The sequence below is a fragment of the Haliaeetus leucocephalus genome, unplaced genomic scaffold (assembly GCF_000737465.1).
Source record: "Haliaeetus leucocephalus isolate CR32 unplaced genomic scaffold, Haliaeetus_leucocephalus-4.0 Scaffold176, whole genome shotgun sequence".
Classification (NCBI taxonomy): domain Eukaryota; kingdom Metazoa; phylum Chordata; class Aves; order Accipitriformes; family Accipitridae; genus Haliaeetus; species Haliaeetus leucocephalus.
Window position 1 is genome coordinate 501,390 of NW_010972612.1, and position 23,067 is coordinate 524,456.

Genomic DNA, 23,067 nt, shown 5'->3' on the forward strand with positions numbered 1-23,067 from the left:
GGCGCGGCCCGGGCCCGTCGGCGGGCCCGATCCGTCCCGCGATCCCGCTGTGTCATGCGGGCCCTGAGGAGGAGGAGGCGGCGGTGCCGGGAGGGGGATGGGCCGCGCACCGCCGCACCGCTCCCCTACCCCCCCACACCTCCCCCCCGGTCGGGCTGGGCCTCCCCGGGAAGTGTCGAGTCATGGGGGGGGGGAGGCGAGGCCGGGCCGGGCCGGGCCGGGCCTGGCCTCCCGCTGGGCCCTGGCCGTGCCCCCGCCCGGGGCCGCCTTGCCTGCCTGCCGTGCCCCGGCAGGGCCCGGGCTGTCCCGCCTGGGCTAGGCCTCAGCCAGGGAGGGCTTTGTTTTCCAGGCCCCGGAGCGGCTGGCGGGGCAGCGAGGCGGGGGGGGGGGGGGGGGGGACATGGGCCCCCCCCCTCCCCGCAGCGGCCCTCGGGCTGGGGCTAGCAAGTGACTTGGCATTAGCAGAGGCAGACATGTTGTGCCGGGCTGGCCTCTGTGGCAGCTGAGGCAATCGTCTATATTTTCGTCTCCGGTGTCTCGCCTCACTGTTTTCAGTTCAGGGCTGAGGATCGTGTTTCGCGCTCCTCAAAAATGAGTTGAGTAATAGTGGTCTCTCGGCTCCCAGCCCACGTGTGCAAGCCACTCCATTGCCCCTTGAGAGGCGTAAAAATAGAACCTAAAGAGAAACGTCCCAAATCCAGGAATACTTAATGGGACTTTTTGGCCTTGCCAGAGGCGCTTTTGGTCCCCTTAGTGTCCATTGTTTATGTTCTCCTTTCCTTTTGCAAGTCCTGAAATTTAGACCTGCTTGGTCCTACTGAGTCAGTTCCAGCGAGGTGTGCCAAGAATTCATTGTCCGTGGTAGAGCTTGTGGTGGAAGTGGTGGTCTTGGAGGCATGTTTTGCAACTGAGGTGAACAGTGTCTTTAGAAATAAATTTCTACTTTAGCAAAGTTCTTCTCAGCCCATGGGAATCAACAAAAGTTATTCTGCAGCTGGAAGACAGTTACTCTTTAGTTGCCGTTTTGGGGTCAGTGCTGCTGGCAGCCATCTTGCTGAACTGAGCCTTAGCACAGCAAGTAGCACGGCAAGAGGCAGGAGAGTGCGGTTTCTGAAGAGATTCTCATTTTCGTGTGCCTACCTGTCTGAAACAGTGTTTGAGAACTTGGCATATCAAGCATGAGTATGAACTCACCGCTTGGTTGTCACGTGCTGTTCCATTAAGTGGCTGCAGTCATCAGACACCTCACTCGTTTGCTTCAATGGATAATATGTGTTATGGATTTTTTTTTTTAATACCTACCTGGGGAAGACAGTTCAGTCTGTAACATGGATGTTCAGGGTGGTAAGAAACCACTGACAGGTTTTATCTCGGAAGCGAGTTCCTGTGAATATTGATAAAAAGGCACACCAGCATACAGAATGCATGACTGTTTTCACTTTCGTTACTGCAGCTGGAATCATTTTGAGTCAGTGACTTTTTCCTATATTTTTAGCACAGACTTGCAGGAAGTGACCCATTCCCTTAATTTAAGTGGAGTTTTGGAGGTTGGTAGTCATTTTCAGAAGAATCACAAACTGGTAATTTCTGCTCTTGCTTTTCATACCGTCCACCATAATGCATAGCCTCTGGGCGTTATCACATGCTGAAGGGGGGAGATCTGACACAGAGAAAAATGATGAGGTGATTTAACTTATAAAAAGTACCCCCCTCCCCCTCTTTCCCTGTGTCAAATGGGGCTGTTGGACTGCTTCACTGAGAGAGAAAAGGGGGCTGAGGATCGGAACAGGGAACCCGTTATTGTTGGTCTTTAGGGCTAATACATATTTGCTTCAATTTTATTGATGTCTTGTGCTTTATATGCAAGTTTGGCCATTAGCTGTGCTGGGGATTGTGTCCTCACTTCTGGCCTCTGTCTGGGGCAGGCTTGATGCAGGCTTTGAATTTCCTTTTAATACCAAAACAGCCCTAAAGCTACATTTTGTGTTCAGTTTATCTCTTTGTTGAGTCAGTGAAAGAAAGGAGTGAGAGGGAAAGTGTGTGAGGGAGTTGACAAAAGGGGTGAGTAGGGGTGATGATCTAGAGGATTTGCACCAGGCTGGTTCTGATGGGAAACTCATTGAGGAGCTTTAAAAATTACCTAGGTTAGCTGTCTGTCCTACCCTCCACTGAAGTTCACCAGCACGTGTAGGAAAGTTGGCAGGAGAGAACCCCAACCCATGCCTTAGGCTTTCCTTCTCTGCTGCACAAACGTCAGGGATTGTCTGAGTGTGGCTGAGGTGCATGGGTGTATTTTGCTCTTTCATTTCAGTTAGAGCACGAGGAACCCCCGAGAGATGCAGTGAGGGCAAATGGTGATAATAACAATATTCTAAATTGCTGCTGAAAGATGGGTAGTAGTTGTCTCTCAAAGTCCTTACACTTGTCTGTAGGAGAAATAATATCACTCTCCTGTGTAGCTGACGTAATTTTAAAACACCTTTGTTTCTTTGTCTACAGAACTTATCAGGTCAGATAACTGAAGCTGATCCCAGACATTTAGATGCCTGCATGCTGTTTCTTGGAGACCTTTATTCCATTTTTAATGCCTCCAAGCTTTTCAGTTGCTTTAAGTGCAGTAATGTACTGACAACATTGATCCAGCCCTCGCTTCTTACTTGGGAAACTGTAGATTCAGTTCTTCAGTACCAAAACTTTTTCTCACATTCAGCAGAACAAAGTGGAACTCTTGCTGTGCTCTTCAGCACTGCTGTGTGTCAGGAGGTATCGGAACTTTCTTTCGAGATTTATACAGCTTCTGGTTTATGGACAGTTGCGGTCGAAAAGCTCCCACTTGCTGCCCAGTTCCTTTTCCATTTATTTTTATCTTGTGTCCCAGACTGTTTTTTTTAGACTGCATGGCAGTCTCTGCATCCCAAGGGACAGCCGCTCAGTTTCAGTGACAGTTTATATAGCCAAAGTCTGGCAGCGGTTTCTTATCAAAAGGCCTTTGGATTCACATCTCATGTGCAGAGGGGTATGAGTTACATTCACGCTTTGAACGGGTGTCATGGTTTAACCCCAGCCAGCAGCTAAGCACCACGCAGCCACTCACTCACTTCCTCCCCACCCAGTGGAATGGGGGAGAGAAACGGAAGGAAGAAGGTAGAAGTCGTGGGCTGGGATAAGAACAGTTTAATAGAACAGAAAGGAAGAAACTAATGATAATAATAATAAAATGAGAATAATAATAAAAGGTTTGGAATATACAGAACAAGTGATGCACAATGCAGTTGCTCACCAGTCACCTACCGATGCCCAGTTAGTCCTAGCTTCTTGTGGCCCTCCAGCCTTCTTGCTGGCTGGGCATGAGAAGCTGAAAAATCCTTGACTTTAGACTAAGCTCTACTTTGCAGCAACTGAAAACATCAGTGTTATCAACATCCTTCTCATACTGAATCCAAAACATACCACTATACCAGCTACTAGGAAGAAAATTAACTCTATCCCAGCTGAAACCAGGACAACTGGCTAAATAGTATTGTTTCTTGCTGTGTCCTTTATCTCAAGTTTTACAATCTACCTGCTAAATTAATTTCTAGAGCTAATGCAGAAGCAAGGTCCTTACGAGTAGGTTGTTGGTGTTACACGCTGTTTTAATCACAAGATCCTGTCTGGCCTGACAGTGTATTGTTTCAGTTTTCCTGTTGCTCTCTGTCTTCCTGGAAATCCCAGAGTTTTTAGGACTCTACCAAGACCACATTTTGGGTTGAAGATGGAATTCGTGAGGTCCTCCCAGGATGTATACAGCAGCCTTTCTTGTGTCTTTTTGGGTTCAAAGAATGGATCTGTAACATCTCGCATCGAAAGGGATGGATGTCGATGTCTTGTCTCTTGCACTCTTTAAAGAGGAGAGGAAAAAGGCAACTTGCCCAGTGCTGGCAGTCCGGGAAAGACGTGTTTTACCACTCCTGGTTTTGTTCACTTAAAATAATGTTGTCTTGTGATTTGCAACATGTTTCCTATGCTGCCAGGGCTTACACGAAGCTTGAAAACCTCTTGGAAACAAGCTGGCTGCCCTCATAGGCTTGCTTGGTATTGTTCCCCCTTTTACGTGTCAGAGAAAGTAGCCAATACCGCATAGCCTGTCTTGGAAAAACGTCTATCTTGAGGGGCAGGGGCACCTGGGGTAACATCACACCGTACATCCCCTCTCTGATGGACTTTTAAAAATGCAGTGGGCATGCCAAGTGATGGACTGCTGCCACACTCTGCGTTCGTGCTGTGTAGCTGCTTGCTTTGCCACTTCCACTCAAGGTTTGATTGCTTCTGGTTATTTGTCCGTAAAAGAGCAAAATGGAGCCAAAGTGTACGGCCAACACTGTTGTCCACAGAGCTTCCTACTCTTTGCTGGTGCTTGCCGCTTACTTAGGACAAAGGAAGACTTTCTTTACTTTGTCAGAATCAAACCAAACTGTGCAAAGTCTTCTGTTCCGACCTTAGACACTGGCACATCTGAATACTTGGAGAAAGTAGTCAGGCGCCCACCAAGGGAAGTTAAAACAGCCCGCTGCTATTGTGGCTGGCTAATGCACAACTTCCAAGACCTCCTTGGGGATCAGTTGGTTTGAATTCATATTTCTTTCATAGAGTGAATTTGCTGCATTAGATTTTGAAGGGAAACACTTAATCTGCCTTTCTTCCATTTCCTTGGTGTTTGATTTGCTCCGTTTTGTCAAGGCAAGCGAAATTATCTGTTGTACTTCTTGTGGCACAGTGGGCTAAGAGCTGCAGTGACTCCTGTGAAGGTATTGTGGAAAGGTATTTATATCCTAAAAAAAAAAAAAAAAAATAAAGAAAGAACACCCCATTTTTCATGAGCGCTTGAATATTTCTACTGGCTTGCTAGGTTTAACTAATAAGCCTCGACAGGCTAACCTCTTAAAACTTCCTGTCAGGGGAGCTGCAGCATTGTCCTTTAATTCCCCTATTTATCTGGGATTTGACACCAAATAGACTTGAACTTTTGTTTCGGTGGCAGTGGTTACATGTGATTTCAGATGAGTCTGACTAATTCTTTTAGGCAAAACATCTTGCAGTCAGCAACATCTCACTGACCACTTCTTTTCATAGATAGCTTCATAGCTGTTTCCATTTGAGGCTAGTAAAGTAGTTATGTTTACTGATGGGAAACATTGTGCTTTGAACTTCTGCAACTAGTGCCTGGGAAAAACATTCTCCTTTGTCTTACAAACAAGTATAGCTTCTAAAAGACAAGACAACAAAGAAACCTGTAGAAAATGGAGATGAAAACGGGAGTGGCTGGCAAGTGGGGAGCAGTATCACTCAGACTTATAACTTCTGTTTTCTTCACCAGTTCTAAAGCGGATGACTTATCGACTGCTATTCTGAAGCAGAAGAACAGGCCCAATCGGTTAATTGTTGATGAAGCCATCAATGAAGACAACAGTGTTGTGTCACTGTCCCAGGTGCGTCATCTGTAAAAGCAAACCATTTAATCTGGTAATTTGCAAGCTGTTGCTATGTATTAACTTGAAATGTAACTTTGCAACATGAATCTAAGTATTTGTGTTGGAAGCTGCAGCTGTTATGAGTGAGGGAGGGTTGTCTTGTTTCCTAACACTCTTACATGTTAAAATGTATTTTGATTCTCAATTTTGTAGGATTCAGTTGAACTTGTGCCCTTAGTCTGGCTTCAGGATTAGCTCTTGACCAGCGTAGTGGGAGCCTCTGTCCTTGTGGATTTAATATATTGCTTCCAAGATGTAATTCTCCAAAGTCAAGTAACTCTCCTTCAAATACTTGAATTCTTGTTTTATCAAAAGCTTGTTCTGATGTTATTACTGTTTACAGGCAAAAATGGATGAATTGCAACTCTTCAGAGGAGACACTGTCCTGCTAAAAGGAAAGAAGAGGAGAGAAGCGGTCTGCATTGTTCTCTCAGATGACACCTGCTCAGATGAGAAGATTCGCATGAATAGGGTTGTTCGCAACAACCTGAGGGTGCGTCTGGGTGACGTGATCAGGTGAGGACTTGTTTGCTAACTGTTGCGTATCCCTGGGTTGCCTAAATAACTTGTGTGTTGGCTCTGAATTGATTGAGTCAGTAGCAGAGGCAGGGTCTGCAGGAAGTATTCCTACATCTTCCAGAGGAGATTATACAAGTGTTTTCAAGATCAGGGATCTCAGTTTATTTTTGCATGTGTTTCTGGCTGTATGCATATTCAGATTAATACTAAAAAATTATGCTAAAGATTCTTGAAGTCTCCGCAGGACCTTCATGAGCCCAGGTTCTGTCATTAAATTGAGTGGTTCATTCATCCCACTGTTGTCACAGTCGTCTTCCCAAATTTACAGTGTCAGGTGAACTCGCAAATTTTTCTTGTCTTAATTTTTAATGTCCACAGTGTTAACTGTGGAAGTCATTTAACAACACTGTAATTGATCTTGTAGTATCTGAGCTGCCCTATGGGAAACAGAAGTTAAAATTTGCTAGAAATGAGCAATGAAAACATGAAGCAGTCAAATAGCAAGATTAAAAATCCCCTAAGGATGTTTTCTTGTAAAAATAATTTTAAAATTAGGAATGCTTAAAAGGTGTTGCAGGGATTTTGTTGTGCAACACTTGCAGAAAGGAGTGGGAATGCATTGAAGTATGCATCTCAGCTTCTGGGAGATAGGTTCCATTCTGTGATGGGAGTGGGGGAGGGAAGCATGTGAGCATTTCTTAAACATAAAAATGCTAGTTTGCAGGCCTAAGTGTGGGAGGGCTAACAGCTCATCCTCTTCCTGAGCATCGTCCTAATCTGGAATATCCTGCATGTTCTGGGAAGATTGGAGTCTCATTTCTGACACTAGACTTTCTGAGGTGATATCTGGAATAATCTTCAAGTGCAAAATGTGATTCATAGAAACTTTATAGAGGAGGGAAATGAGGCTGTTCCACCCATCCCTCTACCACTAGAAAATGCAAGTTTTAAACGCCACGGTAGTTGGAATGGAACAGTGCTTTGTGTCAGTCTGTGGATTTAAAATAAAGTTGAATCCTTACTTTAACCTGATATGAGTTCCCGGTTAAGAGTCACTTCTAGTGTGACAGTTCAGCCTGTACTCTCCCCTTCTCTGTTGGGACTGTGTAGTGGTTCTCAGCCTCCCAAATGCATGAGCAATTGTCTTCACTGTGTTGCAAGGGTCAGAGAATTTTCACACCTCTTGCCCTCAGAATTTTTCTTGCTGATCTTTGACTGCTTATTCTGTTACTTTCCGTGGCCTGGTTTCTGCCAAAATCCAGATTCATGTGCTAATCACTTCCTGCTTGTGGTCTGTCAACTGTTTCCCTTCTGAGGCAGTCTGTCTTTACCCTTCTGCTGTGTCCTCTCTGTAAAGCACGTGGTGAAAGAATCTATTAAGAGTCTTGAGCAAAGTCATGTATGAAAAGTTGCATGCTCAGCTGCAGTTCCACATAGGCTTTTCTTAGCTGGCAAAGCCTGTTTGAGCTTTCTGCCACAGCTTGATACTTGGAGCTATTGCTACAGTAGGCTGTTCTCCTACACTGCAAAATAATAACTGTAGTGTTCATTTAAAAAGGGGGAAGGGGCCTTCAGACTTTAACCTAAATGTCAGCCTCCGCAAGGTGGGACTGACAGACACCTGGCTGCAAGCTGGTTACCGCTGGTTGGTACCGTGAGAGCCTTTGCTCAGAATCAGGGTTGTCAGCGACAGGGGCTCTGGTCTTTGTAGTAAGTTAGAGAGAGGAAGGAACAAAAAGCTTCCCCCAGCTCCCTTTCCCTTGCAGCTGCTTCAGCAGTAGCTCATTGTTGAAACAAAAGTTAGCTCCTGACTCTCACAGGTCTTTAGGTGGCATAAGTAGCTTGTGAATGTGTCTTGAGGGTGGCGAGGGAGGCTACAGAAGAGCAGGGGGGTAGGAAGAAAGTATGAAATTTCCCAGTGGTCTTGGATAGGGCTGAGAGGAGCGAAGGAAAGTGAGTGTTGTGAAGACTGCTCTTGATGGGCATGATTTTTGCCTGGTCAGTACTGAAATGTTCTTACGCAGGTGGGAAGTCTCACCAGGGCTTTGGAGGGTCCTTTCTGGCATTTGTACTGGCCTGGGAAGGGGCATCACTTCCTTTTCCAGACTTGGGTGTAACTCCAGCATGATGTGGCTAACTGAAGGTTTCTTCTGTTGCAGCATCCAGCCGTGCCCAGATGTGAAATATGGCAAACGTATCCATGTGCTGCCAATTGATGACACGGTAGAAGGGATCACCGGGAATCTGTTTGAGGTCTATCTCAAGCCGTACTTCCTGGAAGCATACAGACCCATCAGGAAAGGTAATAGTGCCTGTTATTACAGTCCTGATGGCAGCAAGTGTGAGCTAGTCCTGAGACTGAATAAAAAGAATTTCTAGAAGCTTGCACAGACCTCTGCAAAGCATTAGACTGACCTGTGTAGATGATAGTTCTCCTGTGGTTTTTTGCTACATGAGATGGGAGAGCATCAGAAAAGGTTCAGGTAGAACTCGGGAGAAAATATCATTAAATCACTTGGTGGAATTAGGGAGTTGCTTGCATATTAATCAATAGGTTGGGTATACCAGCTGTCACTCTGACTAAACTCACTTCTTCAAAGTAATGACTGAGAAAGTGTGTAGAAAACCGAGTGCATTTTTGAAGTTGTGCTAGTAGCAATTCTGCTGGAACAAGTAGGTCCTAATACACTGTCGTGGTTTAACCCCAGCCAGTAACTAAGCACCACGCAGCTGCTCACTCACTTCTCCGCCACCCAGTGGGATAGGGGAGAGAATTGGGGAAAAAAAAGTAAAAGTCTTGGGTTGAGATAAGAACAGTTTAATAGAACAGAAAAGAAGAAACTAATAACGTTAATGATAACACTAATAAAATGACAATAGTAGTAATAAAAGGGTTAGGATATACGAGTGATGCACAATGCAATTGCTCAGCACCCACCAACTGATGCCCAGTTAGTCCCCGAGTGGTGATTCCCCCACCCCCACTCCCCCCAGCTTATATACTGGGCATGATGCCATAGGGTGTGGAATATTCTTTTGGCCAGTTTGGGTCAGTTGCCCTGGCTGTGTTCTCCTCCTAACTTCTTGTGGCCCTCCAGCCTTCTTGCTGGCTGGCCATGAGAAGCTGAAAAATCCTTGACTTAGTCTACATTACTTAGCAGTAACTGAAAATATCAGTATGTTATCAACATTCTTCTCATACCAAACTCAGAAACATTAGCACTATATCAGCTACATGGAAGACAGTTAACTCTGTCCCAACTGAAACCAGGACATACACTGTAAACAGAAGCTGAAGTTATCCAGCTTCTGTAGCCCAGTTTAGTCTGGAGTCATAGTGCAGTATTATATATTATTCTGCTTCTGGAGACAACCAGTTATAACTAGTAGCAACTATAATAACTTCAAAATGAATTTTTATTAAGTTAGGGCTTTTTGCATGTTTTAGAAATGTTAAATTGAAACTGAATGGAAAAGAAATGTGATTCCTTGCCTTTGTGTTTTGTATTTAGGCAGAGTATTCTTTTCTATTGTTTGCTGGTTTTGCTTGCTGTTTGTTACTGGATGAAATTTGAGAGCTTCAACTGCTGCAGATCTAAACGGTGCTCGGGTAGTCACAGTACATGGAGCTCTGGAGTTTAAAATGCAGAGCAGTGTTGCAAATGCCAGCAGTGTATACCTGTGTAACCCACTTCTTGCCCTCTGGGGCTGCTGGTAGCACAAGGGTCGACATTTTGGAGATGTCAGCTGCAGCAGGCTACTAAGTGTGGGATTTTACAGGTGACATCTTCTTGGTGCGTGGAGGGATGCGTGCAGTGGAATTCAAAGTGGTGGAGACAGATCCGAGTCCATACTGTATAGTGGCTCCAGACACAGTGATCCACTGTGAAGGAGAGCCCATCAAACGAGAGGTGAGCAGAATCCTCCCATGCAGTTCTCCTACCTAAATCACCTCTGTCTGAAATCTGTTTGTTTGACAGTGCTTGAGAGCAGCAGTGTTTGGAGTTCCTGGTTTTGTGTATTGAATGTAATGGTTAGAAGCTCCGGTTTCAGGAGATGAGCTGCTGCTGGAGGTAGAGAAATACATTTCCAGTGTCCTTCCTTATATGCTGAGATAGCACCAGTGTGTAGGTTTGCTGATGAGATGCCATACTTTGGCAGCAGCTGGTTTTGCATCTGCTTCCAGATATCTTATGCTGGACTTGGATGCATCTTTTAATTCCAAAGTTCCCTTGATTGATAGCAGGGAGAGCTTACAATGTTGCTAAGAAAGCAATTCGTGCTTTTTCAGTGAGAAATTTGAAACCCCCAAATGGTTGACTTAAAAAAAAAAAAAATAAAAAAAAAAAAAATTTCCCCAGTCCCTTAAGATATTTAGCCTTGAGTGTTCCAAGCTTCAGGCAGGCTGAGTGGCTTGTCTGTCAGGTCTTGGGGCCACCTTAGTATTACAGAGTAGGAAATCTCAGAGAAATGAGCTAAGGTGGTTGCATACTGCATAAAGTAAGTGCCTTTTTACTACCTGCAAACCAGGGTGATGGCTGGTTTGTAGTTAGCTGCCTTCTGAAAAATTCACATCTATGTTGCACTTGTGAGACTGCATCTGGGCACTCCGTGAGTCCAGTTTGGGCTCTTCAGGACACAGCAGAGACAGATAGGAGCAACCAAGGCCGCCAAAATGATGAGGAGCTGGAGGTCAGAATGAGTGAGGAGGTGCTAGAAGAGTGGGATGATGGAGCCTGGAGAGAAGGCAAAGGGGCAACTTACTGGCAACTGCCTGATGGGAGGGGGTGGATGACCAAGCTCTTCAGAGAGCTGTGGCCAGTGACAGGACTAGAGGCAATGGCATTAAGCTGGATCAAGGGAAATTCGCAGTAGATGCTAGGAAAAAGGTTTCCCGCAACCCTGGGGCAGGACCCAGAGAGGGCAGGAATCTCCAAACCTGGAGACCTTCAGTGCTTGGTAGGTACTAAACTCTGAGTATCCTGCTTGAGGTAGTAGATCCTGTTTGTGGGTCTTGGACTGAGCCCTTCTGAGATTCCAGGCTGTATTATTTTATTATTTTAGTGTGGCCTAATGTGTCGTGGTTTAACCCCACCCAGCAACTAAGCACCATGCAGCTGCTCACTCACAGCCCCTCACCCAGTGGGATGGGGGAGAGAATTGGAAGGAAGAAGGTAAAACTCATGGGTTGAGATAAGAACAGTTTAATAGAACAGAAAGAAAGAAGCTAATAATAACAATAATAAAATGACAATAATAACAAAAGGATTGGAATATACAAAACAAGTGATGCACAATGCAATTGCTTACCACTCGCCCACTTATGCCCAGTTAGTCCCAGCTTCTTGTGGCCCTCCAGCCTTCTTGCTGGCTGGACATGAGAAGCTGAAAAATACTTGACTTTAGAATAAGCACTACTTAACAACAACTGAAAACATCAGGGTGTTTCTCATACTAAATCCAAGACATAACACTGTACCATTTACTAGGAAGAAAATTAACTCTGTCCCAGCCGAAACCAGGACATAATGTTACAGATAACTAAGGCCAGTAGAGATTTGGACAGCCAAATGAATGGATGCTGTAGAGCTGTACTGGAAGAATTTGTTACAGTTGATCTTATCTGCATGTCTGGATCTTAACATCCTGTGTTTATGTGAGTCAATCCCAAAAGACAACCCTATGTTTGAGAACTGTATGATAGCTAGAGTATGTCAAGGAGTTAGAGATATCACTTACAGTTTAAGGAATAAGTATATTTTATACTGAGCTTCACTGTCTATTGCTGTCTTTGTTAGCCACATCAGAGGGTCACAGAGCTTGTTTTGCACTAGAGTCTGTAGGGAACCTGGCAGCAGAGGCTGTTATTCAAGAGGGTGGGCTTCAGTGAGGTCTCGGTACATGCAGGCAATTCCCTTTGTATGTCTGGGAAGACAGAGCTGAGAAACAATCGTAGAAGACATGAGGAAGTCTTGAAAGTGAGAATGTCAAGACAGCAAAGAAGTGGCTACGAGCAAAAACCCGGATTCCTGGCTTCTGTAGACTGGGAGGGGTTGTTGAACCATTGTTTTCACTCAGATGTTTAATATATTTTCTTCCGGGTAGGATGAAGAGGAGTCACTGAACGAAGTGGGCTATGATGACATTGGTGGCTGCAGGAAGCAGTTGGCCCAAATCAAAGAGATGGTGGAACTTCCCCTCCGACACCCTGCGCTCTTCAAGGCCATAGGGGTCAAGGTAAGTCCCTGTGTGGACCAGGTGGATGAGTGGGCTTGCCCTTGCAGATGGCTCTTGATGTCAGAGGTGGAATAAGTAATTTGTGTTTGGGTTTGTTTTTTTTTAATGCTGTTGTTAGGAAAGTATTTCCTTACGTGTTCTGGAAAGCATCTTGTAAAGCAGAGCGATGCTTTGAATCGGCGTTGTCAGTTACTGGCAAGGTTTTTGTTTGTGTGTCATGCAAAGTAGTAAGGGTGTTCATAGCAATGTTGGGAGGACAGCTGTTGTATGAGTTTGCATCGCAGTTTTGGACTGGCTTTACCAAATGCTTACAGTTTCACCGTGAAGCTACTTAGGCATTCAGATACTAGCTCACCACCTAACTCCCTTGCCTTTGTCCTCAGCCTCCACGTGGGATCCTGCTGTATGGTCCTCCTGGCACTGGTAAAACACTGATTGCCCGGGCGGTGGCCAACGAAACAGGGGCTTTCTTTTTCCTGATCAATGGTAAGTTTTGTGGCTGCTTTGGCCCCAGATCTGCTGTGTGCTCATTCATCCATCTTATGGTAATGGTAGTATTATGGTAATAATAGGGCTCGTAGAGTCATGTTGTCTCCCTGACTTCTTTCCTTACCCCTTTCAAGCATGCCTCTGGGGACACTTGGGGGCCATTTGTGGGGAAGCATCTGTAGTGGCACTTCCCGTAAGCTTGATTGTGTTGTAGCAGGGTGGTTGGAAGACAGCTTTGCAACGCAGGGACTTGGAGTCTGTCTGTCTGGGTGTTCATTTATGTTGGTGAGAGCAGAGCTAGGAGTGAAGTGCTGAGATGACTCTAAGTATATGGGTGCAGGACACCTGCTTCTGTTGCTGCCACCATGTTCCATTCAGAAAAGCAGCTGGTCTGCTGTGGATTTCTTTCCCTTCAAGTAAAGCACAAGACCTGTTTTGTTTCACATACCATTAATTGGGAGGAACTTTCCTGAAAGCTATAATGAGTACCTTGGGACTTAGCTACCAAGTGACAGAATCTCTTATTGATAACTCGCACCTGTAGCAGTTGAGATGCTTACTGGTTTATGTCCAGTAAGGACCAAATTCTGAATTTTCCTCACTGCTTTTCTGTCTGATTTTTACAGTTGGTGCTGGAATAACTGAACATTTTTACTTAAGGAGTGCTGCTTTTCTTTTCTGATTTCAATCACATAGACCAATGAAGGCAATAACAGTGGAGTATATAGCACAGCATAGCAGCGACCAGCAGTAGGGAAGTGACTTGCTTCATATCTCAAGATACCAAGTCTAAATGGGCTGGTTTTAACCATATGTTGTCCTTGTCATATACTTCCTAAGGTGTGTGTAAGCTGTCACTGAATGCTAACAAGCCTGACATTTCTTTAGACACTTGCACTTCTATTGCATAATAAAAATAACGTTGTCAGAGTTAGTGATGCATTCTCTGTCTGCTGGTCCCAAGCCTGGAACTGCAGGCAGTGTTTTAGACAAGAGCTGGTATGAACTGGTGAATTACCTGTAATGAAAGACTCTTAGTACCTGCCTGCACCAGTGACTCTGCAGCTGATGTGCTTCAATCAGCTAGCAGCTTTGCACTCCTGAGGGTCAGGTTTCTTTTTCTTGGATCTTCTAGAAGCATACTTTCTCTTCATTCACTCCCATCAGCATGATGGAAAAATCAGACGGAATAAATCTGTAAGCCTACACTAGTGTTCAGCAATTGTAGGGGATCTCAGGGGAATGCTGTCCTTCCTTCTGGGATTGTTGTGCTTACACATTTTAACTTTTTTAATTTATTCTTTGAGAGGAGATGGGGTTTGGGGTTTTGATTTTTTTTGTTTTGTTTTGCTGGGGTTTTTTTAAACACATTTATAGGATCTTACAGAGGTAAATGTATACCTGTGTAATGTAAGCTAAAGGCAGCTTCAGCATCTTAGAGCTTTCCTTCCCTACCCTGATAATTCACCACCATATAATTTGATTGCTTCCTCTTGCAAGCTAGGACTGGCATTAACAGTGTGTGGTGGCACATTACAGAGAAGCTCACCGAGTGTGAAATAGGGTAAGGAAAGAGGCAGCTAAAGGTAGCTCATTGACTAGCGCTGTATTCTGTTAGAGTAAACTGAAAACACCAGAATAATGATAGAAAGTAATTCTGCGTGCTGTTCTTGCCTGTTCAGCTGCAAATTCAGTGAAATCAGTTGATAGTATTTGCTTTGGCTTGAAAAATAGATTGCTCCATGTGAACGTTGTACTAAAAAAATTCAGCTGCATGTCTTGGGGCTAGCTGCCTTTCTTCTGGGTACCACAGTGCTGCTGTTTTTCAGGTCCTGAGATCATGAGCAAGCTGGCTGGTGAGTCTGAGAGCAACCTGAGGAAAGCCTTTGAAGAAGCAGAGAAGAACGCTCCTGCCATCATCTTCATTGATGAACTGGATGCCATTGCTCCTAAGAGAGAGAAGGTAAAGAAAGCCTGTAGAAGGTAAAGTAGTACGTCCTCTTTGGTAGAAACTGGCATGAATCTCTGCATTTGACTACACAGTAAAGCAGTATTTAACTTAATGCCTGATTTCAGTGGTATTCTGAGAAGAATCAGATATCAGTTCATGATGTTTCTTAACAGCTCAGGGCTGTCATATCTGTCTGCTCTGGTGCAGTACTAGCTGCTGTGCTCCTGTTGTAGAGCTTTTGGTCTAACTAGTGCTTTCTCTCTCCACAGACACATGGAGAGGTGGAACGTCGCATAGTGTCTCAGCTGTTGACTCTTATGGACGGACTGAAACAGAGAGCACACGTGATTGTTATGGCAGCTACCAACAGACCTAACAGCATTGACCCAGCACTCAGGCGATTTGGTAACCACGATTGCAGTCTTTTTTGTGTATCACATACTTTGTTACAGGCTGTGCTTCAGGGGCCTTGGAAGGATTGAGCAGAAATTGATACTAAACATCTTCTGTGTGTTACTTAAACTATTGACCTGTCTCCAGATGCTTGTTTGAAGTTCATTTCTAGGCTTCCAGACTTCGGTATCATTTTCTGTGCTGTATTAGGTTAGAACTTGTGGAATTAAAAAAATACTTCAACGTGGAAAAGCGTGCAAGCCTCTATTAGGTGAAGCTATTTCAGGACACACTGAAGGATTAAATGCTTAAGGGAATGTCCATGCCTTAGGTTGCAGAAGGCTCTGAATTGTCTGATTTATTTTTCTTTTATTGATGAGAAGTCTGGTAGTTTCTGAGATTCAGGTTTTTGAAACTTTGCAGTGTGAATGAATGACTGGTTTATGACCAGTTGGTAAAGTCTGTAATAGGAAATGACTCAAGTGTGCAGGGGAAAACAGCCTCTTAAATGTGTAGCAAGCCCTTGGAATGCACAGCTGTGGCTAGAGAAAAATGATAGGTGTATGTACCTTAGTTAATATTGCAGTAATACCTAGGTTTCCTGCCTCTCCAGATATGGGGGCAGTTTGTGTTTTTCAGCACTTGGGTACTGCTGTGAAAGTTCTGAAAAATGAAGTCTCTCAGTATTTGTGGACTCTTCTGATGTAGACACAAAGGTAGAAATAAAGAAAAATGTCTCATGGTATGTTGGTTCGGGGAAGCATATTTTCCTAAAAATGAGGCTTATAAGTTAGTAAACCAGCAATCTTTTGTGTCATATGATCTTGAACTCTAGTTAATACAGTAGTATCACTTTCCCTAAATGGCTAAAGCCTTTCCTCCTTCTCTGATCTGACTCTGCTACTGTGCTGACAGATGCTACAGAGAAACCCAAAGCTCTGGCATTCTCCGAAATTGTATGTGTTTGTGGCTTGTCATCAGGTTGTTCAGTCAGAGGAAAGCAGCAACTGCAGCTCCTCTAGTTCGCAGAATCAGCAGCTCAGCATATGTTTTGTACTCCCCAGGTCGTTTTGACAGAGAGGTAGATATTGGTATCCCAGATGCCACTGGGCGCCTGGAGATCCTGCAGATCCACACGAAAAATATGAAACTGGCTGATGATGTGGATCTGGAACAGGTGAGTAGCGTGCTATTAGGAAACCTTGTCTCTGCAGACAGACGTTCCCAATGCTCTGTTTTGTAGTGGAAGAGTTGTTAAGGCTTGATCGCATAAATGTAGTTGCTCATTTAGGACAGCATGAAACTGGGTGAATGCATGATCTGTGGGCTTCCTTCTAACTAGTTTACCAGTGACCAAAAATTCTCACTCACTAGTTAAGAATGGCATGGCTAAGTGAAACCAATGTGTGTCAGTCCATTCTGGAAGTGCCTTGCCGCTGTCCTCTTGGGTTTGTTTGCTGTGGCATTCTCTTTAAAAGTAAAGCAAGCCTGAAGCAGCTCACACAGAGCTGGGTGAGCATTGTGGTGACCCTGGACACCATGTGTAAACTGGATGGTTCCTGTAATGTCTGTCCTGGATGAAGAACTGCAGTCCTCAGGGTTGTCTTTCTGCACACCATCTGAATTCCAGTTGCAGCTTTCATCTCAAGTAGGAGGTGGAACAGCGGTGTCTTTGCCTGTTAAATATGTGATAGCACTTGTCTTGAATCCGCAGCAAAACAGTGATGTTGCTGTCTTCCAGAGCTTTGTTGCATTTCCCAGTGAGTGATCAGAGCATGCATTGCCCTTGCAGAGCGCTTGCTCGTATCCCTGTGAGTCATAGTCAGTGCTCTGCTTTCAGGTGGCAAACGAGACCCATGGCCATGTTGGTGCTGACTTGGCTGCTCTTTGCTCAGAAGCTGCTCTTCAGGCTATCAGAAAGAAGATGGATCTCATAGACCTAGAAGATGAAACCATTGATGCTGAAGTGATGAACTCGCTGGCTGTGACCATGGATGACTTCAGGGTAATGCAGGAGTGCCCCTCTTTTGCATGCAATGTGTATTTGCTTGTCTGAAGCAAGTGAACATGATGTGTTAGAATTAATATAATGCTGTTTCTTCTAACGATAGTGGGCTCTGAGCCAGAGCAACCCTTCTGCTCTTCGGGAGACTGTGGTGGAGGTGCCACAAGTAACCTGGGAAGATATTGGTGGTCTAGAAGATGTAAAGAGAGAACTCCAGGAGCTTGTACAGGTAAGGCTTTCCAACACATTTTTGCCTAATCAGCTTGAAAAATAATTATAATAATAAAATCCAGAACTACTTTGGATACCTGTTTGGGCTGTGAACAGGGTAAATGCAGAGGTTTTTATGGAATTTGCTTGTAATGGACTAAAAATACCATGCTTAGTGAACTTCAAGAGGAACGTACTGGGAAGCAGCATCAGGCTTTCCTTAGCTGAGTCTTCAGTGTCATCTTGGGTGGGTGTTGTGCTGCATGCAGAAACAGCAGCAGTTCTGCTTCTCTTAAGTGGAAACCAGCAGTGGGACCACTGTTGAGAATCCTCTTACGTGGTGGCTCTATATGGCAGAATGTGGATGAAGATTCTCATATAGAGAGCCTCTGAAGGGCTTCCCATCAGCATTAGCAAGGGACAGGTGAGAAGGGATTGTGAAGCCTTCTATGAAGGGAAAGACTGGGACAAAAAGTCACAAAGTGTCTGTGGAAACTCCTGGCAGCTGCATGGGAACGGTTTGTGTTTAATACTTTCCAGCTTTCAGTTGGCATTGTAGAAACATCCTGTCTGTGAACAGAAGAATCTAATTTTCAATCTAATTTTTTGATGTTGAAATCATCACCTATCTCTGACCTCATTGCTGAGGATAAATTCTCACATCAGACACCTTGCCCATCTCTGGAGAGCACAGCGAATAGGTTAGATAATGAGCTGTTCCCTTTTGCTTCTGCGGGGCAGAGTGAAGTTGGGGTTAAGTGTGCTGGAAAACTACCTGAGCTGGTACTTAGTTGTTAGAGGTAAATAGGTTGTTTAAGGCAGCTTTTCAGTTTAGCTGTGGTGCTTTTCCAACCAGTGTCCATTTAAAAAATCCAGTGGCACCAAGCAGGCAGGATTTTGTGATTAACCCACCACAAATCTCAGGTAGTGTTTCTGGTGGGAGGAGAAACAAACTGACCTGTCAGGGATTGGACCAGATGATCTTTGAAGGTCCCTTCCCACCCAAAACATTCTGTGATTCTAAGGTACAAGCCTGTTCTGGCTAACCATGAGAGGTTTTTGTTTGTTTTGTTCTCCTTCAGTATCCTGTGGAGCACCCGGACAAGTTCCTCAAATTTGGTATGACCCCATCAAAAGGGGTTCTGTTCTATGGGCCACCTGGTTGTGGTAAGACGCTGCTGGCCAAAGCCATTGCCAATGAATGTCAGGCAAATTTCATTTCCATCAAGGGGCCAGAATTGCTCACCATGTGGTTTGGTGAGTCTGAAGCCAACGTGCGCGAGATCTTTGACAAGGTAAGTGTTTCTTCTTCTCCCTGAGCTATGTCTGTGCTGAGGTACCTCAGAACTTTGTCTCCACTGCATCTGTCTTACTGGCCTGGTTCTTGGTTGTGTCTTCTGTGTTTTGCCCACTTGCACTGAGAGTGAGGGCTGCTTTCCTGATGTTAGGGAATTAATCATCTTTAGCAACATAGCTATTTAAACTGTTTCTCGGGCTGCAATTTGCATCTGTTGGTGCAGGATGATAAATGCCCCAGCGCCTTAGCAGGGAGGCTAGCTTTAGGATGGTATGGACATCCTCCACAACCCTGAAAATTTACCTGGACAGCTCATTAGCTATCACCATCTACAGATTTTCAAAATACCCTATGGATTCTTGTCCTGCAGTACACATGGCTTAGAAAGGAGCTCACTCTTTCTGCCCAGTTGCCCCATCAGTAGGGTTGCCTCCTGTCCCAGAAGGTATCTGCATGGATTATCCTGGGAATCGTTGCTCTTGTGGTTCAGGGAAGGTGCTGATAGAACAAAGTTGGAAGGAGAGTGAGAGAGAAAAATTTAAGTTGAGAGGGAACCTTAGAGGCCATCTAGTCCAGCTGTTTGCCCAGAGCAGAGAGTTAACTTGGAAATTTTATCAGGGTGCTCAGTGCCTCATGTTCTCAGTGCTTGCTAAGGATGGAGAATCCCTGACCTCTCTGGTCCTGTGTGCTAGTGTTTGAGTGCTCTCACTGTGAAGAATTTTTCCTTATTTCTAACTAGAATTTTCTTTGCAGCTGTTTGTGCCTGTGGTCTCATCCTTTCACTGCACACCTCAAAGAAACGTCTGGCTCCCTTTTCCTTATAACTGCCCATTAGGCAGCTGAAGACAACGATTGGATTTCCCCCTTCCCCCTTGGATGTATCTTGCTTACTGACACTTGAGTGCCTAAGTAGCCAATTGATGTCCCCAGTTCTTGCAGGGAGAGTTAGGCAAATCGGCTCCAGCTTTCCCTCTAGGCATTGGAGTTACTGCCTTCCTGCCTGGTTCACAATGCTCCTGGCTCTGGGGAAATTCAGCTTGTTTTTCAGGAGAATTTAATTGAGGGTTTGTGTGGCAGGAGGCTGTTCTAGAGCAGCTCCTCCAAGCTCTCCTTGCAGCAGCAGTGCTCTGGTATCCTCTGAGTTGCTTTAATGGTAGGGCAGGCTTAGCGTGAAGTGAGTGTGCTCCTTGCCAGTGGTATTAACATGGACTGATTGTTCCAATTTGCTTTTTGTAGGCCCGCCAAGCAGCCCCTTGTGTGCTCTTCTTTGATGAGCTGGACTCGATTGCAAAGGCTCGAGGTGGCAATATCGGCGATGGTGGTGGTGCTGCAGACCGTGTCATCAACCAGATCCTGACAGAGATGGATGGCATGTCCACCAAGAAGAACGTCTTCATTATTGGTGCCACCAACAGGCCAGACATCATTGACCCAGCCATCTTGCGCCCTGGCCGTCTGGATCAGCTCATCTACATCCCCCTGCCTGACGAGAAGTCCCGGGTTGCTATTCTTAAGGCCAACCTGAGGAAGTCGCCAGTTGCCAAGGTAGGATCTGCACCCTGACTGCATCCAGCTTGGGTTTGCTGTGTGTTGCATGTGCTTCTCAAGCTGGGGACAGAGCAGAGGGCTGGTGGCTGCTCCATGAGATACAGAGCTGGGAAACCTTCAGTCCCTGAAGGATGGATATGAAGAGGTAGGGGGAGGCTTGAGCTCTGAGGCGAGGTATCAACGAAGCTAGGTGTCAAGAGTGTAAGCACAGCAGGTCTGTCTCACATAGTGGAGTTCTGCCCACAGTGTGGGAACAGGAAAGCCTGTTATGGCAAGATGGAAAAGATTCTTGTACTCTGAAAGAAAAGTAAATGTAGAACACGGGGGTGGGAAATGGAAACTGAAGAGGAACTGTTGCAGTTAATTGTTGCTGAACTCAATCACAGGCAAGAGCTATGTCCCTTGCCTGGGGAGCAGGCAGTAATGCAGTTGATAGTTAACCAGGGAAAAGCAGATGTCAAGTGAGAGCTCAAGCTTTTTTGTGCCGAGCTTACCTTTTCAGATTCTGTTGGGAAGGAAAGCTTCAAATGAGGTTGCAGTACTACCCCCTCAGTTGAGGGGGAAGAGGAGGAGGTCGGTTTGTCTTGGTCTGCCTGTGCCCCATCTCCATTTCCAGTCTAACAGTGTTTTGTTTAACTCCTAATGCCAAGACCTGAGCAAATCATATCCTAAATCCACAGGTGCAGAGGCATTTACAGCTGCTTCGTGGGTTCTTGGTGGGTGTGTGGGAAGCGTGGCCTGCCTTCGTGTGTGGTTAACTTCCCAAAAACAAGAACCTTAACAGCTAGCTGTGGCCAGAGTTAAGGCAGCACTTTGATACCATGGCATCTGAGAACACCTCTCTGTCACCTGAGGATGTAAGGTGTTAAGGAGAGGTGTCTCTTGCTTCTTTTTTTTTTCACTAGGATGTTGACCTGGATTTCCTAGCTAAGATGACCAATGGCTTTTCGGGGGCTGACCTGACAGAAATTTGCCAGCGTGCCTGCAAACTGGCCATCCGTGAGTCCATCGAGAGTGAGATCAGGCGAGAACGTGAGAGGCAAACCAACCCTTCCGCCATGGTGAGTGGGGCACTCTGAGCTTTCCCCGCTCACATGTGTGAGGTGTGATGTCTTCTTCTCTGTAACCCTCAGGTGGGGACGAGTGGGCTCTTGCACAGAGTGCGGAGCTGGAGCAATTTGTTCTTGTCCTGTGGGAGGTTGAGGCCCTCCTGTGGTGCCTCGTGGTCAGCGTTGCTCAGAAGGCCCCTGCTGTAGCCCTGACTCAGTCTGCTGCAGCGTCCCTCTCCAGCCACTGCCTTAGCAGGTGTTGGAGCACCTTGGCCTGGAGAGAGGCTGTGGGCCGCCGTCGGGCCGCAGAGCTCGAACATGCAGCTCACCTAGGCCCTCTGTCCCCCTGCAGGAAGTGGAGGAGGACGACCCCGTTCCTGAGATACGCAGGGATCACTTTGAGGAAGCCATGCGCTTTGCTCGCCGCTCTGTTAGTGACAACGACATCAGGAAATACGAGATGTTTGCACAGACTCTACAGCAGAGCCGTGGCTTTGGCAGCTTCAGGTAACCATGGGGGAGTGGCGGGAGGGCAGCGCGGCTCAGCCAGCTGCAGAGCAGAGCACTGAGGCAGCTTTCTGCTGGATTCTGGGTAACAAACCCTTCTTCCATTGTGCTTTCACGTTCTCCCCAGCGCGTACAGCAGCCAGTGCACAATGTGGCAGGTGTAGGCTGTGCTGCGGGTTGGTTGTAGCTGCTCTGTTAGTGCTCCTGAAGTCCATCAACCCTTCTTCCTCTAACGCAAGCGACACCTGGCAGCCTTGTGAGCCTTTTGCGTGACCTGCCCTAAGGCTTCACCCTATTTCTCTGGCCTGCCCTACTTGGCGCTGGGGTGTTGGCATGGAGGGAGAGGATGGTGCTGAGCTGTGAGGAGGTTTTTGAACAGCATCTCTTCTCTCCCCTTGTGCACCGCTGCACACAGGTTCCCGTCTGGTAACCAGGGCGGCGCCGGTCCGAGCCAAGGCACAGGAGGCGGTAGCGGGGGCAACGTGTACAGTGAAGACAATGACGATGATCTCTACGGTTAACTGGCTGTCCTCGGTGGACCAAACTCCAAATCAGGCCACGTTGTACAAGGAAAAATCCAATGTTCAATGGACTCTTGGCTTCTTCATTCCTCAGTCAGAACAGTGTAGCTGCACGTCAGACTTTGTACAGGGAATGTTTTCTGCAAACACAAATCCAGACTGTTGTTCAGGTGGGAGGCAGACAGTGAATTAACAAGGAGGGGAACTGACTTAATTTCTGAGAAATTTCTGTTCTAGTTTATGTGGCAGAATCAGCAGCTTTAGCAAAGGGTACAACGCTAGCCTGTGTAAAAAAAAAAAAAAAAAAAAAAAAACAAAAAAAAAAATTAATAAAAATCCTCCAAAACTCTAGCCAGGTCCCAGCAGTTCCTTTTTGTGGTGCTGGCGCTGTCTCTTAAATGTGTGTCTCTGGTGCTGTCCGAGCACTCCTCGCTCTGCTGGAATCCATCTGTACGTGCGCTTCCCTGCTGCCTGCGGGGTTGCTCTTCATTCTTAACACCTCTTAGCTCACATTAAGGGAAGAAATCAGTTTGGCAGTGTCTCTCCCCAGCCCTGGCTTGGCAGGAAGCACCGAGTAAGAGATCCTGGCAGCAGGTATCTGGTGTTGCTTCTCCGGCGCTGGCCGTGAGCCGTCGGCTCTCCTGCTGTTGTGGCTCCTCTGCAGCAAAGGACTTCTCCAGCAATCCCTGTCTCATCCGCCCTGGCTGAAGGCAGGCACAAGGGGCCGCTTGGGCTGTCTCTGGGCTTTGTGGTGCAGCATGACACTGCTGTGGTTAGGGAAGAGGGGAGCTTCAGCACATTTTTTGTATCCCCTTGGGTTTCTGATGACAG

The 23,067-nt window shown here is 45.9% G+C and overlaps 1 protein-coding gene across 1 annotated transcript in view; it reads left to right on the top strand.

Moving 5' to 3' along the window:
• The window catches only part of VCP (valosin containing protein), a 27,910-nt gene extending 5,323 nt beyond the window's left edge, over positions 1–22,587 (top strand). Inside the window, exons 3-18 of the mRNA XM_010564218.1 lie at positions 5,357–5,468; positions 5,854–6,026; positions 8,189–8,331; positions 9,810–9,940; positions 12,135–12,266; positions 12,650–12,752; positions 14,585–14,718; positions 14,976–15,111; positions 16,164–16,276; positions 16,940–17,104; positions 17,211–17,333; positions 18,397–18,609; positions 19,848–20,156; positions 21,065–21,220; positions 21,561–21,715; positions 22,131–22,587. Coding sequence (XP_010562520.1) covers positions 5,357–5,468; positions 5,854–6,026; positions 8,189–8,331; positions 9,810–9,940; positions 12,135–12,266; positions 12,650–12,752; positions 14,585–14,718; positions 14,976–15,111; positions 16,164–16,276; positions 16,940–17,104; positions 17,211–17,333; positions 18,397–18,609; positions 19,848–20,156; positions 21,065–21,220; positions 21,561–21,715; positions 22,131–22,236 — 2,404 coding nt within the window. The 3' untranslated portion in view covers positions 22,237–22,587. The remainder of the gene's footprint in view (positions 1–5,356; positions 5,469–5,853; positions 6,027–8,188; positions 8,332–9,809; positions 9,941–12,134; positions 12,267–12,649; positions 12,753–14,584; positions 14,719–14,975; positions 15,112–16,163; positions 16,277–16,939; positions 17,105–17,210; positions 17,334–18,396; positions 18,610–19,847; positions 20,157–21,064; positions 21,221–21,560; positions 21,716–22,130) is intronic.
• The last annotated feature ends 480 nt before the right edge of the window (positions 22,588–23,067 follow it).